Source organism: Stegostoma tigrinum, chromosome 10, assembly GCF_030684315.1.
Source record: "Stegostoma tigrinum isolate sSteTig4 chromosome 10, sSteTig4.hap1, whole genome shotgun sequence".
NCBI lineage: Eukaryota > Metazoa > Chordata > Chondrichthyes > Orectolobiformes > Stegostomatidae > Stegostoma > Stegostoma tigrinum.
Window position 1 is genome coordinate 27,946,512 of NC_081363.1, and position 18,428 is coordinate 27,964,939.

Below are 18,428 nucleotides of genomic sequence, written 5' to 3' on the forward strand. Positions count from 1 at the left end.
AGAACTGGAGCCAATTGCTCACAAATACTGGAGTCAGAGATAACACAGTGTGGAGCTGGAGGAACACAGCAGGCCAGGCAGCATCAGAGGAGGGGGAAAGTTGACGTTTCGGGTCGGGACCCTTCTTCAGAAAGTTAACCTGAAACGTCAACTTGCCCCCCTCCCCTGATGCTGCCTGACCTGCTGCATTTCTCTAGCTCCACGCTGTGTTATACTAACACAAGCTTTTTGCACAAGAAATTTGGAACATCACATTTGTGTAGCATCTTGACTTATTTACAGACACTGCATATTAAATAGCTTTCAAATTTTGAATTAAAGTTTGCCAGAAGTTCTTTTTATGAAGAGTACAGCCCCTTTAGGTTAGATTTATTCAAGATACCTTATTATTTCTCCGTATTCATCCCACTTCATTCTCTCCTCTGCTGCAGGGAACATAGGGTATGATTTTTTAGCCTGTTTGAAAAAACTTCCTTTGCGACTGCTCTCGCTTTTCATCATGAGGTCATGTTTGGTTTTTCCAGTCAAAGGCTGGTCCATGTCTTCTTCAACATCACTCTCATCACTAGAGTCAACATCTCGTCTACAGGGGAAAAAAAATCAAAGACAACTATTAATTTACTCCACAAATCAAGCAACTATAGGGAGAAATATTTCAACTTTATTACTTCCAGCATTTTCTTGTTTTACCTAAGATTTCCAGTGTCGGCAACATTTTGCTTTTATAATCTATTAATTTAGTTCCAAACAAATAAATGTCCACTGGTCACTGCAGCTTAAACTAACGCTAAAACAGTGGATTTTTGTTTAAAGAATTCCACCTACACTTACTTGTTACCCAATGCAAAGTCTAATTTTCTATTAATGCTTATCTGTAGTTTTACAATGATTCGGGAAAAAACCCTGTACATTATACAAAGAACAATGTTGGAAGTCTTTCTTGCTGTACGGAAAGTAATAACATTTAGGTAGCACCATAATGTCTTCAATATATCACAATGTCTCATTAGTGGCAGCATAATTTACTGGTACATTATCTTTGGAATTGAGGCAACCTCAAATTTTGTTATGTATAACAGACAGCTTTAGTTCTTTTACAACGATAATGAATGGAACAGTCAGGTCTCAATAATGGAGGTACACTTGGAGAGCTATTGAAATTCACCTGGCTAATGTGAGGAACAGGAAACAATCTGCAGAACTTACTCTGAAGGTGATTAACTGAGGTACATGCTGTGAAAACAATGGATTTGATGATGCTTGTGGGTGTTTCGCATTCGTATTTTATCTTTGCAACATAAAGTTCAGCCAAGTATTCAAAAAAATCTATTTGATCATGCACTCAAAATTTGATGATTAGTTTGAGTCACAATGAATTAAACATTTAAAGTATTGAAGAGAAGTGTACCTCAAAGCTTTACAAAGTATTAGAAAAGATATGCAATCCAATTTTTCAAGGACAATTATGACCTTTTTACTGTCTAATATCTTTGTGTCAAAGCTGGTTATAAATTGTAGCCATACCAAGTCAGAACTTTGCAACATAATTCTTTAAACATGTGATTCAAAAAAATTACCGTTTCAAAAACTCAGAAATAGAAGTACAATATCTTAAAGTATCAGTAGAAAACAAAAATTTTAGTTCACAGCTATTCACAGTGTTGTTTAAACTAGTAGGTGTTTCTTCCTGCAATGCATTTAGTCTCAGAATTGGAGCTGTGTAAATTCTGTGCCATCACCACACAGACCATGAATAACAGTAGTGACCTTAGTCCAATAATAATAACCTCAATACCAGACAGAAATTTTCCTTGATAATTTTCTCAGCCTTGTTACAGGTGAAAAATGCTTAGCGCCTAAGTGAGGCAGAAAAGCAATGACAGGGTATATTTTACATGCTTTGCGCATTCATTTTATATTTGTTTATTCTTTTGGATTAATGTAAGGCCAAATGTCCTACAATTATGGAATTTTCACTGACAACTGAAAGATTACCAACACATCACCTGCAAATGTTCCACATTTTATCCTCAGACAGCAAGCAAAATAAAAAGCAATCCAAACCCCAACTTCGTCAATTTTTACATCCCGTCTACTCACTCCTTCTCTTGTTCCTGCTTTTTAGCTGCCTCTTTCTTGAGCTTTTCTTTTTCTAGATACTCTTCCAATTCTTTCCCTTCTAATTTTACACGACGTCTAATCTATTGGTGAAAGATTAAAACATCACAGTGAAAGGTGACCCAGAAATTATTACATACTTCACCACACAAATTTTTTTTAATCAGATGCTCAAACTTCTAATTGATCAAGTCATAATGGAACCCCAATTAAAAAATTCAAATTTGGACTCTTAAAGACCGACCTTAAAATTCAGTTTGTTCCCACATAACCAAACAATTTTCGCTCTCACAATCAACGAGCTGCATTTAATTGTTTAAAAATATGTATACAGGAGTATATTGTTTGAAGCTCCCTTATTACAATATTTAAATAATATATTTAATGCTTCTTATTCAATGCTACATTAACCATAACAAAGCACTTTAAAATAAAAAATGGATAAATGTAAAGCCAGTACAGAATGATGGGTAAGATATTTAGAAAATTCTACCTCCAACCAGCACAAGGCACTGATTTTCCAGGCTGTTGAATGGAATGTAGATTTTGGCAACAATTCTCCAAATAGTGAGCTCACATCATCAGGTGGACCATTAAAAGACGACAGAGCACAAGAAACATATTTTCCAGAATGCAAGACACCCCATTTGCTGCCATGTAACTACCAAATAATCACTGAGGAAAACCTGAGAGTGCAGGTTGTTTTATGCTCTTTCAAACAAAGGTGCAGGCCCAGGTAAACCCAGAAAAACATCCATTCCAGTTTATTTATCAATTTTTGAATATAAATGTTATTACTCAATGTAAATTACTTCATTCATTTCCAATCTGATTCTATTACGCCGAAGAACGTTTTATCCACACGACTTCAATGTCTCCAATATGAAGCCAATGCATTTGTCACTGCATTCTTACCTCTATATCCATTTTTTTGGTGTTAGGATTGTCTATCAAGTATCGTGCCAGTGTTCCAGGTGTCGTTCTGTAAGTGAGAATCACAGAATTTTTTGGATCCTGACACCATTGTATGAAAAGATCACGTGAAAACCCACATTCCATGTCTGACTGACTGGCCAATACAACCTTTGGACTGGGCACTCTGGCCAGGTCTGATAGGCTGTGGCACAAAGAAAGGTGACGAAACTGAAAGGGATTGTTTCGCTTGTCTTCAAAACATCTCATTAACTTGTCGCTCATCCATTCCACCTAAAATTAAAGAAATATCATATCATTAGAAGGGAAAGAAGATCAGTATTTTTATCATTGTCCTAATTCTACATCAATAAACTTCATTAGAGGTGAATATTGATAGCAGAACTTGAGTAGAACAGATTGGCTATTTTGATAACAGGATGATTGTAGACTGTTGCACATAAGAGTGCTCACAAGATTTATTTTAATCAAAAGAATGTTCCAACATGTTGTTTAATAGCAGTCAAGTAAGGTTTGAAAAAAAGGTTTCCAAACTAAGGTTACTGATCAGAATCAGATCTTTGTAACTAAACCAAACTGGTCACGACATACAAGTGTTGCAAAGAAGATAATCATTACATATTAAAAGAAAGCTACTATTATTGTGGGAACATTTAAAAAGTGGGAGTCAAATCCGCTTACAAGTAAGTGTTGATAGCAAAACTTCCTGTCCAATAAATTGCTTAATTGTCCGCCACCATTCATGATAAGAAGCAACAGAACTGCAGAGATTAGATCTCATCTCATTGCTTAAATGTTTGACATGCAAGTTGTCCTGTGGTGTCGTATCACTGAGATGAGCACCTCAAAAAGAGGAATGCCCAGTGCTGCTCCAGGCTTACTATCATGCACTCTTAATATATCTAGTGTTGGATCCACTTGTTTGGTGAGAATGGTAGAGTGGGGGAAATGCCAGGTCATGCGGATAGAGGTTGTGACTGAATATAATTCTTGCTCTTGACCCTTTCTCTAGAGTGGCACTTTGCTGTGGTGATCCCAAAAGCAATACCATCAGGAATTCTCAGTCCTGGCAGGGCCATCCACCATGGTAAGGACGGAAGGGAAGAAGAAAAACAAAGTTCAATCTGAAACAAGTCCTTAACAACAATTCAGGCAAAGATATTCATGTAATATCAATGGCTGAGACAACAGAAGAAGATTGCAGTAGGGAGATCCACGGTGATCAAGGTTTCCTTACCCCTGGAACAAGATCAACTTTCCGTCAAGGACCATGTCTACTAATGTGCAATAGCATTCCCACATTAAAAGATGTCCCAAAAGGTGTCTACCTAGAGGAATTAATCCCACATTACATACAACACAAGCCCTGCAGCGAACATTGAGAGGTGACAGGGACAGGATTGAAAGATACAGAATTCCCTAGCTTCAGACCAGCATGTTGGCAATTGAGTTTGACCCAGTTGTTTTGCTCTTGGAATAGGAACAGGACAGCACTTTGGCAGCTGTCTTCATGACTAAGCAGCCCTCTTCAGGATCCATTCTGCTTAACTGACTTGGGGAATAGACTAGAAAAGGTGCCTTAAAAATGGTATGTTCTGTCACCAACATGGCATCAACCCAACACCATATCCTGTGGGCTCATCTATCTGCAGCCTAAAAATTGAAGTGAAACTCAATCTCAGAATGTGGAACATACAAACCCTCATGGAAAATAAGTGAAACAATTGTCTGAAACAAAGAATTTGCCTTGTTGTCCATGCGCTCAGTCACGTCAACCTTGATACTGTTGCCCTGCAGAAGATTCGAGGAGTAAGTGAAGGGCAGCTGAGGGAAGAAGATGGTGGTTACACCTTCTTCTGGAGAGGAAGAACCCGAGGGTCAACCCAGGACATATGAAAGAGAATTCGCTATCAAGAACAAACTCATCAAAACTGGAAAGAAACTATCAAACAAATGAGTCAGGAATTGCAACTCCAACACAATTCTCCTGCTTATCTAATGTGTGGAACACCAGCTGGTCATCTCCAACACACTCTTCCACCAAGCTGAGAAGTTTGATATTCTGAGACCTAAAGGATGTCATCATTGCCAAAGCAATGACCAGTAACTGGTCTACCAGCTCATCTGCTCCTCCATGTCTCACAAATGCCACCAGAATAACCAGCAGAAGAAGAAACAGTTCAAAAAAAAAGTCAACATTGCGCAGCTTCCAGGGGCAAGCGAACTTCCAACGATGTCTTCACTAAAAACACCAAAGTGCTCATCTTAATGGTGTGAGGAAATTTGGAAAGAGCTGAAGACATCGCATGCTTTGAGGAAACTAATGGCTACAAGACCGGGAAACACCAGCGCTGGTTTGATGAGAATGATCACATTATCCAAAATCTCATCAATAAGAGGAGGTAAGCTCTCTATGTCTGGCAAAACAACATCATCAGTGAGACAAAGTGGGGAACCCATGAAACAGCAATGGCAGAGTTACAAAGAAAGACTGTGAAAATTAAGAACCATGGTGAAGTGAGAAAGCTAAGGAGCTGCAACTACTTGCTGACAAGCACAACAGCCAGGGCTTCTTCACTGCTACCAAGGCAATTAACAAACTCGACACCCCTGGGCTCAAACCATTAGACACTTGAAGAAAACAAAAGCTGCAGGAGTAAGTCAGGATTCCAGCAGGAGTTTTCAAACTTGGAGGGCCAGGGCTTACTTGTGATCACCATCAACTGTTTATGAAAATCTGGGACAAAGAAACCTCTGTCAATCTCAGGGATGCTGCCATCACCACCGTCTTCAAGGAAGGAGACAAGTGGACTGTGGGAACACCGAAGAACCTCTGTATTCTCCATTGCCAGGAAGATCATTGCCCAAAACCTTGCCAGGTGCCTTCTCAAATCTCTGATGAAATCTTTCTTGAAAGACAACGTGGCTTCTGACCAATAATCTACATGTCCTTCATCAACCTGATCAAGGTTTTTGACTTAGTCAATCAGGAAGTGCAATGGATGATCCTGTCAATGGCCAGCTGTCCAGTGAAATTCATCAACGTCCTCCTTGTCCGCAACTAGATGACAGCAACAGTCCTCAGTGATAGTATGATAGAATCCTTTGAGGTCAAGGAAGAGGTTAAGCAGAGATGTGTCATCACTCTTAGCCTTTTCTGCATCTTCATCGGTACCATTCTTCATTTTATCATGAACAAGCTTCCCAGTTTGAGGACATTGTTCACAGGATGGAGAGGCTACTTTGCAACGTCAACCGGTTGAAATCCAAGGAGAAACAGCACGAATCTCGTTTGAAGAACTTCACTGTGCAAATGACAACATCATCTCAGCTCTCTCGGAAATCAATCTTCAAGCCTCACTTAATACTTTCACAGAAGCATTCGAAGAATTGGTTTCAGCCTCAACCTCAAGAAAATTCAAATCGTATATCAACTTGTCCCAGGTATAATTCTGGTCCATCTCTCTATTAAGATCAATAGAGAAATCCTCCAAAGTGGGAGCATTTCCCCTATCTGAGAAACTACCTGTCATCTAAGACTGACATTGATGCAGAGGTTCAACATTGCATCTGATCTGCAAGCACTTTCCTCGGATGCCTAAGCCATGTCTTCAATCATTGTGATATCAGTGCTGGTACCGAGATCTGTGTGTACAAGACAATCATCCTTCTGGCTCTTCTATGTGGTTCCAAAACCTGGACTACATAGATGCCTCCTCAAGACCCTTCAGAAGTACGATTAACGTCATTGAGATGGATTCTCTGCAACAACTGGGAGGCTAGCCACATTAACATCAAGATCCTTGAAGCAACTAACAGCACCACATTAAGGCTGTGATCATCCGAAACCAACCTTTGCTGAGTTGGCCACTTGCTTGGGATGCTCAATTGCTAACTACTAAAGCAAATTTCCTTCACCCAGTTCAGGAAGGCACTTGAATGAGAAGAGGACAAAGGAAGAACTCCTGAAGGCTTTCCTCAAATAAATGTAACATAGCTGTCAATATATGGCAGACATCAGTTCATTAGAAACTAATTTCAACAAAACTACTGTTTTAAGGAACTCAATTCCTTGCAAACATTCAGCAGCATGAGGAAGTACAGCAAAGGAACTGCAGAAAGGAATGCCAACGATCTCGAGGCTAAGGACCAATTCCACCTTTCAGAAACATCTGCCAATTCTGCAGTTGAAGATCACAGTTATCAGCCACACAAGGACCCACAGAATCCAGGATGAGTGGCCCAGAATTCTTGAGGTGAACAACGATATTCAATTATGCAGATGACAACGTCACGGCTAGTAATGGCCCACAGTGCCCCACAGTGATGGCTGAGTGGGGGATAAGGGTGCATATTACGTTTCAGTACAGTTCTGCTGATGGTCCAAATGTCTCATGAATGTCCAGTTTTGAATTGCTAGATTCAAAATCTATCCCATTTAGCACAGTGGCAGTGCCATGTAATATGATGGCAAGTATCCTTTATGTGAATACAGGTCTTCCATATTCCGAAGAACTATGCATAGTCACTCTTATCAATATTCCATGGACACTTCTGCAGCAAGTGAACTGGTGATGAATGGGGTCAAGTACGTCTTTCCATCTTGTCAGTTTCTTCACCACTAGCTACTATTAGACACAGTGCAGCATCTATGTGCTTTAGGATGTGGCCAGCTCAGTCATGAACGGTGCTGCCATGCCATTTATATTGATGAACATTGAAGTTCTTCACCTAGAGTAGATTCTGCACTCTTGCCTCCTTCGGTGCTTGCTCCAAGTTGTGTGCAACATGGAAAAGTACTGATTCATTAACCGAAGAGGTGTAGTACATGGTAATCAGGGAGATCTTTTCCCATGCTTGGTTTGATGTCATGGTGTCCATATTCAATGTTGATGATTCTTAAGGCAACCAGCTCCTGATAGTGCCACAGTGGTGTACAATCTTTGCTTTGCCACCAAGCAGACAGCCCCAAGGTTGGTGATAGAGCTCTACGACATCATCTGTATGGGGCAATATCATAACTGTGACTATGTCAGGCTACTGCCTAACTAATCTGTGACCAATTTCTCCCAAATGTGGCAACAGCCCCACATGCTGGTATGGAGGACTTTGCAGGACCGGTAGGGCTAAGTAGGTCATTGTCATTTCACACCCAACCAATTTAATTCCTTTGAGACTTTTCTGTGGTTTTGATACAATAAAGTAGTTTGCTTGGCCAGTTCAAAAGCAGTCAAGAGACAACCACATTGCTCTGGAGGCCACATGTAGGCCAGACGAAGTAAAGATGGCAGTCATGAGGGAACCAGATGAGTTTTTACAATAATGGACAATGGTTTCATGGTTATTATTAACATTTTGATTCTGGATTTTTTTAATTGAAATCATATTCCACCATCTGCCAAGGTTGGATACAAACTAGGTTCCTAGATCTTTGCTTAAATCTCTGGATTACTAGTCCAATAACAATACCACCACACCATCACCTCCCCTTATATCTATATTTTCAAAAGCAATTCTATTTAAAGTTGGAAGCAAGGCATTATTTGTTTCTGTAAAATATTAATTTTCAGTAATGGGCAGAAAGTGAACATCAATAGTAATTTGTTCTTCACGTTCAACACAAATCAATTAATGCCATTTACTCAGAAAGAGCTGACATTCAAATTCTCCAATTGGTATTTCAAGTTGAACAGCTGAACATTAAATATCCTAACCTAAATTATTAGTTTTCATAAGACCATAAGACATAGGAGTGGAAGTAAGGCCATTCGGCCCATCGAGTCCACTCCACCATTTAAATCATGGCTGACGGGCATTTCAACACCACTTCCCTGAACTCTCCCCGTAGCTCTTGATTCTTTTTGAGATCAAGAATTTGTCGATCTCTGCCTTGAAGGCATCCAACGTCCCGGCATCCACTGCACTCTGCGGCAATGAATTCCACAAGCCCACCACTCTCTGGCTGAAGAAATGTCGTCTCATTTCAGTTTTAAATTTACCCCCTCTAATTTTAAGGCTGTGCCCACGGGTCCTAGTCTCCCCGTCTAACGGAAACAACTTCCTAGCGTCCACCCCTTCTAAACCATACATTATCTTGTAAGTTTCTATTAGATCTCCCCTCAACCTTCTAAACTCTAATGAGTACAATCCCAGGATCCTTAGCTGTTCATCATACGCTAAACCTACCATTCCAGGGATCATCCGTGTGAATCTCCGCTGGACACGATCCAGGGCTAGTATGTCCTTCCTGAGGTGTGGGGCCCAAAACTGGACACAGTATTCTACATGGGGCCTAACTAAAGCCTTATAAAGCCTCAGAAGCACATCACCGCTTTTATATTCCAACCCTCTTGAAATAAACGACAACATTACATTTGCTTTCTTAATTACGGATTCTGCCTGCAAGTTAACCTGTAGAGAGTCCTGGACCAACACTCCCAGATCCCTTTGCACTTCTGATTTGCAAATTTTCTCACCGGTTAGGTTAGTGGTAGATAAGTTTTACCTAAAACATTTTCCACGATCTGCATACTAGCCTTACTAAAAATATGACAACCTTTACATTTCAATCCAACATTTTTTAAAGAGTGAAGTCAGAAACTGAGCTTTGACTCAAAAGCTTCTCGAATCAATGACACATGGATTCATGAATTTGTAAAAGTAGCAACGGTTAGTTAGAATTAGCTAGAAACAGAACTGAGATAAAAACTTCTAGACAAACCTGAGATTTAGAAAACTCCACTACATTATAGCTAACGTTATTAAGTAAAGCAAGAGAATAGACGCTTAGCCCAGCATCCTTTGTCCTCCAGATTTGGTCGAGAAGTTGAGCTAGCTCCAGCACTCTGCCTGCAGTGTCCAGGGCAATTAGCACATTGCCATCACCACGTAAAGTTTCCAGAACATTGGCTGCAAGGGAAAAACAAGTGAAGAAAAACAAACAATGACAATGCTTCTATTGCAATAAAGCAATGGTTAATCTTTTAACTTGCTGAATTAAACTTTAAAAAGGTCACATGTATAGCATACATGTTTGTCCAATTTAGAAACACCCAAATATATTCAGATATGCTTCATGTAGTCATTACTCAACCTTCATGTGTACAAAGAACTCTTTTGTCCCAAGACAGCACACGTGGAAACAGAGAACAGATTGCTTGTTACTTTTTCCTTTCATTTAGCCCCTAGTTTTGCTGTCATCTGCCCCTTCTGCTCTGCCACCATTTAATTGGGAAATGTAAAAAAAAAACTGCATTTTCAAAAAATGTCTCAAGATTATTGATGGCACTATACAATTTCTAACTAGGAAAGAAGAAACCAGCACACCATAGTTTTAGAATAGGAAACACCAACGTAAGGAGAGATACGGGTCCGAAATGAATTTAAACATGGCAGAAGTGGAAAATTGAAGCAAAGAATGCAAAAGAATATTGCCCACAAAAAATGGCTTAGGTATTCCACTCTTAATAGCGTTAAACTAAAATAGTGGCAAACACAATCGTGCCTGCTAAAAATGGTCTAGATATTCCACTTAATATTGGCAAAAGAGGAGATGATGGCCTAGTGGTATTATTGCTGGATTGTTAATCCAGAGACCCAGATAACGTACTAGGGCCCCAGGTTCAAATTCCGCCACGGCAGACAGTGGAATTTGAATTCAGTAAATATCTGGAATCAAGACTCTAATGATGACCATGAATCCATTGTCAATTATCAGAAAACCTATCTGGTTCACTAATGTCCCTTAGAAAAGGAAATTGCCACTTTATCTGGTCTGGCCTACATGTGACTCAAACCCATGTCACCTTGGCCGACTCTTAACTATCATTTGGGCAAGTAGGGATAGACAATAAATGCTGCCTAGCCAGCCACACCCTCATCCCATGAATGAATAAAGGAAACACTGCGTCATGTCCGAATTAGAAGTCCCAAGGAGCTGACTTACATGCAATGTGTTCACCAGAACTGACTGTGGGAGTCACCCAATGACCGTTCCATCAAGACCTATCAATGTGTGAACTTGGGCTGTTTGCCTTAAAAACAGCCACATTTTTACTTAATGGTACTTTTAGTATCCACCTGTTTAATAAAATTAAGTAGAAAACATGTATCCTGAAACAATCACTCATGTCCAACATAAAAACCGAAAGAACTGCGGATGCCGTAGGTCAGGAACAAAAACAAAGTTGTTAGAAAAGCCCAGCATGTCTGGCAGCATCTGTGAATGAAAAAACAGATTTAACGTTTCGGGTCCAGTGATCCTTCCTCAGAACTGATGGTGCTCAGTTTATATGCAGAAAGTAGAGAGGGGGAAGGGTGAGGGAGTAAACAATAGGATAGAGCCTAAAGAGAGAGAAGAGCAGTTGGAGAGATAATTAACTCTATCTGTTCCGAAGAAGGGTCACCAGACCCAAAACGTTAACTCTGTTTTTTCCTTCAGGGATGCTGCCAGGCCTGCTAAGCTTTTCCAGGAACTTTGCTCTTATGTCCCACCGAACTTATGTCTACAAGCATGAAAAGATTTGAACTGTGCTCCAGTTCTTTGAATGCGACAATAGTACTGGTCTGTGTTTGGTGTAAGCCCTTCTATAACATCAGCTACTGAGATACATACTGAGCAATTGTTCATCTCGTTGCTTTCTTCGTGGCTGAACATAGGTCGCATTGAAAGAATCTGTGATGAGCAATGAGGGCCGGCTAATCATTTCCAGTGAACATCCATTCAGATGGCTAAAAAAAAAACAAACAATTAGCTTGTAAACAGTACCACGCACATATCTGAGTATGACATTTTTCAGCCATGTGCCTGCAAAGTTGAAACATTTCAGATTTTGAGCTGGAAACTAGTTAACAGTCATCTCATGAAGATCTGTGTTGATTGAAACAGCATAGCATGCAAAAGCCATGTAGAGTAAAAGATCAGTTCAAAAGGATAAAGAAATAATTCTAGTGCTTGATAATTTTTGGCAAACATATTTTAAGGTTTAATGCTATTTCTTATACTGCTTGATAATTTATGAAAAATATATTTTAAGGTTTAATTTTGTTTCCTAGGCCATATATCAGTTAATATTGCATCTTCTTTCTGATCAGTTGAGGATTTTTTTTCCACCTAAATTCTAACATTGTTTCTAGCATGCAAAAGAAGAATGGGTATGTACAACAAATTTGGGGGCTTATAGAGGAAGAGACAAAGTAATCAGACCTGTATCTCATAGACAATTTATTATCAAAGCACACTCCTCCTCATGCAGCTGAGCCTCAGTTTTCTTGAAAGCTGAAGATCTTACCACCTAATGTGGTAGACAGTTGTTTTGCAAGAATTAAATGTTGCATGCTACTGCGCTGAAATACTCACATTTCTCTCTTATGGTTAAAGTCAACTGCATACACAATCTCCTCTTCTCCATCTTTTACAATCTTCCAGATTGTTCCTCCAATCATATGACCTGCAGGCAAAGGAGTTATGGATAAACCATGTCCTTTACCTAGAACAAAGAGGAAAAATAAGTTATCATATGAATATGAAAGATAGCAGTTTACATACTGCATTTTGAAATATTTGTTGCAGTAGGCGTTTGTCACATTCCTTACAAGTATATAATTAAGTGCATGCTTCAAGCCTGAGAACAAAATGTGAGATCCGAGGATTGACAGAAATTGAGCCTCCCTGTATTGCCAATTCTGAACACACAGTGTCTGTCATACTTCCATAGACAGCATCCCATTTACTAGGATCCACGTGAGGTCAGCTCCTTCAGTTTGGGAAATCTCTGCGCAAAGGCTAAGGTGAAAAATGGAAGGACTGGCAATATTCCACAGTGCGACTGCAAAACTGGCACTACTGCTTCTCCAGGCCCCGGGTCAAAATAACGGTATTAAAATATTAAATTATTGGTGCCATCTCCGGAAGTCTCTGAATGGACTGCAGAATACCCTGCTTTCCTCAGTGCGTTCAAAGTTGTTTAGGAGTTCATGAAATTAACTGACATGTGTAAAAGCCCTCATGCCCATTTTGGGTGCACATCAGTTGTCTGGAAAGCTTTCTTATACCAGCAAGCTCCAAGCACAAATCAAGCATTTGTTACTAACCTCACCACACACATTTTGTGCCTGAGTGGAGCAAATCAGTTCTATTAACTAATCTGAAATAATGTTTGGATTATTTTCTATCTTCACTGGGGTGAAAAGAAGGCAAAAGAAGAAGGCTTTCATGTTCTGACAAAAATGCTGTAGCCAAGAAGTCAGTCAGTTTCAGGTCTATGATAATGCTGCAATGTAATTCAAAAAAATCAGTAGATTCTGTGGAGAAGTACTCTGAGTAAACTCAGATGTTACCTCCTGCTCTTTGTGTTAACTATAGCTATTGGCAGCACTCTTGTCTCTGATCAGGAGGTTGTGGATTCAAGCCCAACTCTAGAAATTTGAGCATAAAATCAAGTCTGTCACTTCAGTGCGCTCAGGTCGCGAAGTACAGAGGTGCCATCTTGTGTACATGACATTAAAAGCTGTTCCCTCAGACAGATGCAAAAGTTCCCCTGTCAGAATTTGATGAAGAATTCTCTTTGGAGTCATTGTCAACCCAACCTTTTTTTTAAGAAAGTTATCTAATGATTATTACATCGATGTTTAAGGAACCTGGCTGTATGCAACCTAGCTGCCGTGTTTCCTAGCATATAACAGTGACTATTTCTCAAAAATAGATAATAGTGTGTAAAGTACTCCGAGGTATCCTGAGATCATTAAAAAAAACTTATGCAAATACAAGTCCATTTTTTTTCGTTCTCAGGTGAAAGAGATGAATGACAGACCTTCAGCAATCCAACTGAGGCTAAAAACTCATGTAGGCCCAGGACATGGAGACATGAACCCCTTGGTCATCCAGCTACTACTCCACACTGGCATCAACCCAAATCACCAATGTAAAATTACGATTATTTGTTGGATAACATTAATCAATATCACTTCTGGATTTCTAATCGTGAATTGATTTTGGACATACCTTTTAAGTTAACAATCTGGGAATATTTCAGTTGTTGAATCTTATCAAATGCTGCATCTACATCATCCAAAGTAAACAAGGAGAACTCTTCAGTGTTGTGTCGAGACTTGGAGGAAAAAAATTAAATCTATTTGTAATTTTCCAGGAGGAAATTATGAGCTTAATACTTTTAACAATGAAAATGAACAAAAATAAATATTTTTATTAAGGTCAGAAATCACACAGCATCAGGTTATAATCCAACAGGATTATTTGAAAGCACAAGCTTTCGGAGCATCGCTCCTTCTTCAAATGTTAGCGAGAAGGGTAGCATCAGACACAGAACTTTATAAGTAAAAGATCAAAGGGACACACCACTGATGAGGGCGTATTAAACAAACCTAAGATGCTGTTCAATCTTTAATCAGTTAGAATATTTTAATTGACTAATATATACATGTAAATACCCAAATTCCTTTCAAGTCTCTGTCCTGAGAGAACTAAAGGTTTGATCAAGTGTAAAGATGAGGTGATATTTTAGGTTAGACAATGCATGTTAGGTATGAGGCCTTGTTTAGGCTCTGTTTGTGTTTTAGCTTGGAATTAGACTGGTTTTATTTTTAAAGTAGAAATTTATAAAACATTCTCACTGGTTAAAGATTTAACAACATTTTAGGTTTGTTTAATACATCCTCGCCAGTGGTGTGGCTCTTTGATCTTTTACTGAAAAATTCTATGTCTGATACTACCTCTCTCACTAAAACCTGAAGGAGTAAAACTCCAAAAGTTAGACTATAACCTGGTGCCGTGTGATTTCTAACATTGTCCACCCCAGTCCAACACCGGCACCTCCACATCATATTTTGTTAAGGTTTTAATTACTTTATGATTGTTCAAACAAAAACAAATCATACATCAGGCTGAATAGTAAGACTTGCTGTAACTTGCAGCTCCTGTGATGACAATAGGAACATAGTTAATTACCAATACTAGATGTTCCAAAAAGTGAACAATGCACGACTGAAAACACAGACATGTTCTGTTTAACTCACCTGATATAGATCATACATAAACATCTGTCCCATCTTGTAAACAGGAATTGTGGCATAAATTGCACAGTTTAAACCCAGCCTTCCAACAGCATAAGGGAGAGCTCCCAAGTGTAAGGGATCAGGATGAGAAAGGAGGATTGCATCAACCAAATGAACATATCTGCAACATAAATAAGACTGCCATAACTAAATGTCTTTATGTCTAATTGATCACTTTACTCAAATGATTAAAGACAAGAAGTCTTTATGAACACTTTATTTTTCAAATTGATTAAGCAGTTCTCAGAAACTAAACAGCTGCTGATTTGAAGTTCAGGTCAGATGTGAAACAATTCTGCAAAAATACTGAACTGAGAAACCTGCAATGGCTTTATTTCATTTTATTTTACTAACGTCAGACAACTTTTGAATCAAGATTCCACTAAATTTCTGAGAAAGGTAGTGAATATTGTTTTACTGCAGCACAACATAGCATGTGATATGCTGAACAATACTGACCATTGGAATCGATATTTCAGTCTTCGGGATAAATTCAGAAAATGTTATTGAAATTTGAGATCAAGTGCACTGAGGCACGAGGCTCTTACTAAATGGTATGGATAAAATATAATCAGATTACAATATTAAATTAAACAAAACCATTGAATCTAAGGATACAAACTGAGCAAGGGCAAGACTTAAATAGTTAATGGTAGAGCCCTGGGCAGTGCTGTCAAACAGAGAGACCTAGGGGTTCAGGTACAAAGTTCTTTGAAAGTCACAGATAGATGGGGTACTTAAGAAGACATGCGTGCCTCATTGCTTAGACCATGGAATAGAGGAGCTGGGACATCATTTTGCAGCTGTCTAGGACATTGGTAAGGCCACTTTTGGAGTACGGTGTACAGTTCTGGTCACCCTGCTCCAGGGAGTTTATAATTAAATTGGAAAGGGATCAAAGAGATTGAGAAGGACATTGTTAGGACTGGAGGGTTTGCGTTTTAGGGACAGACTTGGAATTCTTTCATTGCAGTGTAGGAGGCTGTAGGATGACCTTACAGAGGTCTGTAAAATCATGAAGGTCACAGATAAGGAGAATAGCAGAAGTTTTTTTCCCTAGGATAGGGTTGTTCAAAACTAGAGGACATATTTTTAAGATCAGAGGAGAAAGATTTAAAAAGGGATCTGAGGGGCAACATTTCACACACAGGGTGGTTCGCATGTGGAATGAACTGCCAGAAGAAGTTGTAGATGCATGTAGTTACAACATTTAGAAGATATTTGCACAGATAGAAGAATAGGAAAGGTTTGGATGGATATGGGCCAAACACAGGCAAGTAGGACTACTTTAGTTTGGGAAACTTGGTTGGCATGGATGAGTTGGACCAAAGGTTCTGTTTCGGTGAGGTTTGACTATGACTCGAAATTAGAATCAGTAAAATGCAACTTCAAAACTGATGGAAGAAGAAAAATATTTTCTTGACAGTTACAAATATTTTTAACATAGTAATGAAAATATTGATTTTATTGTTAGTGTAGCTAGATGGAGCTTTTAATAAACAAAGCAGATATTTTCAATTATCCAAATGATATTTTCATTGACTTCTCGTAAGCGCAATAACCTCTAAAAGTAACTACGTTTGAAAAATAGATAAAAATTTGAATCAGTCTCATACACTCTAATGGCAAGTTACCTACAGAGGTTCAAGATTTCAGGTTGCACTTGAAAGTGGATATCTGGATAAGGTGTCAATGAATAAATAAATAAAAAGATCCAAGAAGCCTCTCATCTTCCACCTTTTGTGAACTTGAGTTTTTCCAAAATCCTGCCACATCTATTTTGACACATGTTGTTATGCTCTCCCATTACCACTTTGTGCCATTTTTGGTGAACTTAATCCAGTAAATTTAGAATATGACTCTATAGGTCCAAGAGTCTGAAAGCCTCACTCATCCACAACTCTATAAATTCCTCCATTCCTACAATCCTTCAGGAACTTTGCACTCTTCCAAATATTACCTATTATAAATCTCTGGTTTCTTACAGCCCAGCATTTTGGACCCTGTTTTCAAATATTTCACATTCAATTAAGTCATTATAAATAACAGTTTGCTTACTTTTTCAGTGCATCAATTATGTCCATGGAGAAGCTTTCATCCCAGCCGCAATCAAGCAAAAAGCGGAACTCATCCACCTGTAGCATATAGCACAGGGCTGATTCCTCCTGGACTCCAGAAATGGTGGTCAGTTTGATGATAGATGTCATTGTTGATTTTCAAATAAACAATCACCTCTGGTAAAATGGAAAAAATAATTAACACACACATAATTTATACAGCCATTAAATAGAAGTAAATAAGAATCTTTAGATATCAATGCATAAAAAGATCATACCGGATATACGGTTCAGAAATAATCAATGCAGTGCAACCAATTCCATATGCTACTCATGCCTTCTTCCTTATCTAAATACATCATAACCCTTTGCTTGCTTCGCCCACGTGTGCTCATCTAGCACACCAATAAATCTACACTATGTGCTTCAACCAATAACTAAAATTTGAAACAATTTATTCTTAATTAAATTGAGTCCGGCCCAAAGATCTTTGAGATTCAGTGATAAATAGTTTAACAGTTTGGTGTGATGCACAAAGGCTTGCCACTCTTAAAGAGTATTGAAGAAGTGTAGCTCGTAAATTTCGTCTGTCTTCATTTCTTCTATCTTCTTGAAAGATTCAAAAACAATCAAATTTTCTGGAGGAGCTGTGTGAAATTAAGCCCGAACAGACATATCAGGTGCAAAAGTCAGTAAAAGAGGAGTACAGGGAACTGTGGTTACTGCTGTGTCAAGTTGCTAGAACTGTTCCATTCCAAGGAAACTTACATGGGCCATTATCCATTCCTTTATATCTACCCTACAATGACTTGCCCATCTTACATTCCAGATGTCATTTGGGTTCAACAATATTCCATGCTTTTGTATTCCACACCTCTAGTTTTAAAAAAATTGTTTTGCTTTCTTTCAGAAAGGATTTACTTGTGTTGTAACCTTTAGTGAACCAGCTACTCCACAGCGAAGCTCCAACACTCATCTGTTCAAATCTTACTATTTGAATCATGTCCCTACTTGCAAAATTTATCACTTCACATTTTTCTACACTGCACTGTTTCTGCCAGCTATTGGTGTCTATTCATCTCACTATTCAATGGCCATCTACAGACCTTCACAATTCCCTCTTTATTTGCCTGTGTCCCCTGCATTTTTGCCTTTTTCTTCGCTTTTGTGGTGCAGCGGTAGTATTGTTACCTCTGGACCAAATTCAAGTCCCACCTGCTCCTGGGGCATAACTGAACAGGTTGATTA

The 18,428-nt window shown here is 38.9% G+C and overlaps 1 protein-coding gene across 1 annotated transcript in view; it reads right to left on the reverse strand.

The window, feature by feature from the left end:
* Positions 1–18,428, reverse strand: part of cpsf2 (cleavage and polyadenylation specific factor 2) — a 34,130-nt gene that overhangs the window by 14,226 nt on the left and 1,476 nt on the right. The window contains exons 2-10 of the mRNA XM_048537506.2: positions 17,182–17,357; positions 15,085–15,244; positions 14,054–14,159; positions 12,410–12,539; positions 11,666–11,781; positions 9,773–9,960; positions 3,034–3,324; positions 2,101–2,201; positions 383–583 (exon numbers count right to left, since the gene is read on the reverse strand). Of these exons, the coding sequence (XP_048393463.1) occupies positions 383–583; positions 2,101–2,201; positions 3,034–3,324; positions 9,773–9,960; positions 11,666–11,781; positions 12,410–12,539; positions 14,054–14,159; positions 15,085–15,244; positions 17,182–17,330 (1,442 nt within the window). The 5' untranslated portion in view covers positions 17,331–17,357. The remainder of the gene's footprint in view (positions 1–382; positions 584–2,100; positions 2,202–3,033; positions 3,325–9,772; positions 9,961–11,665; positions 11,782–12,409; positions 12,540–14,053; positions 14,160–15,084; positions 15,245–17,181; positions 17,358–18,428) is intronic.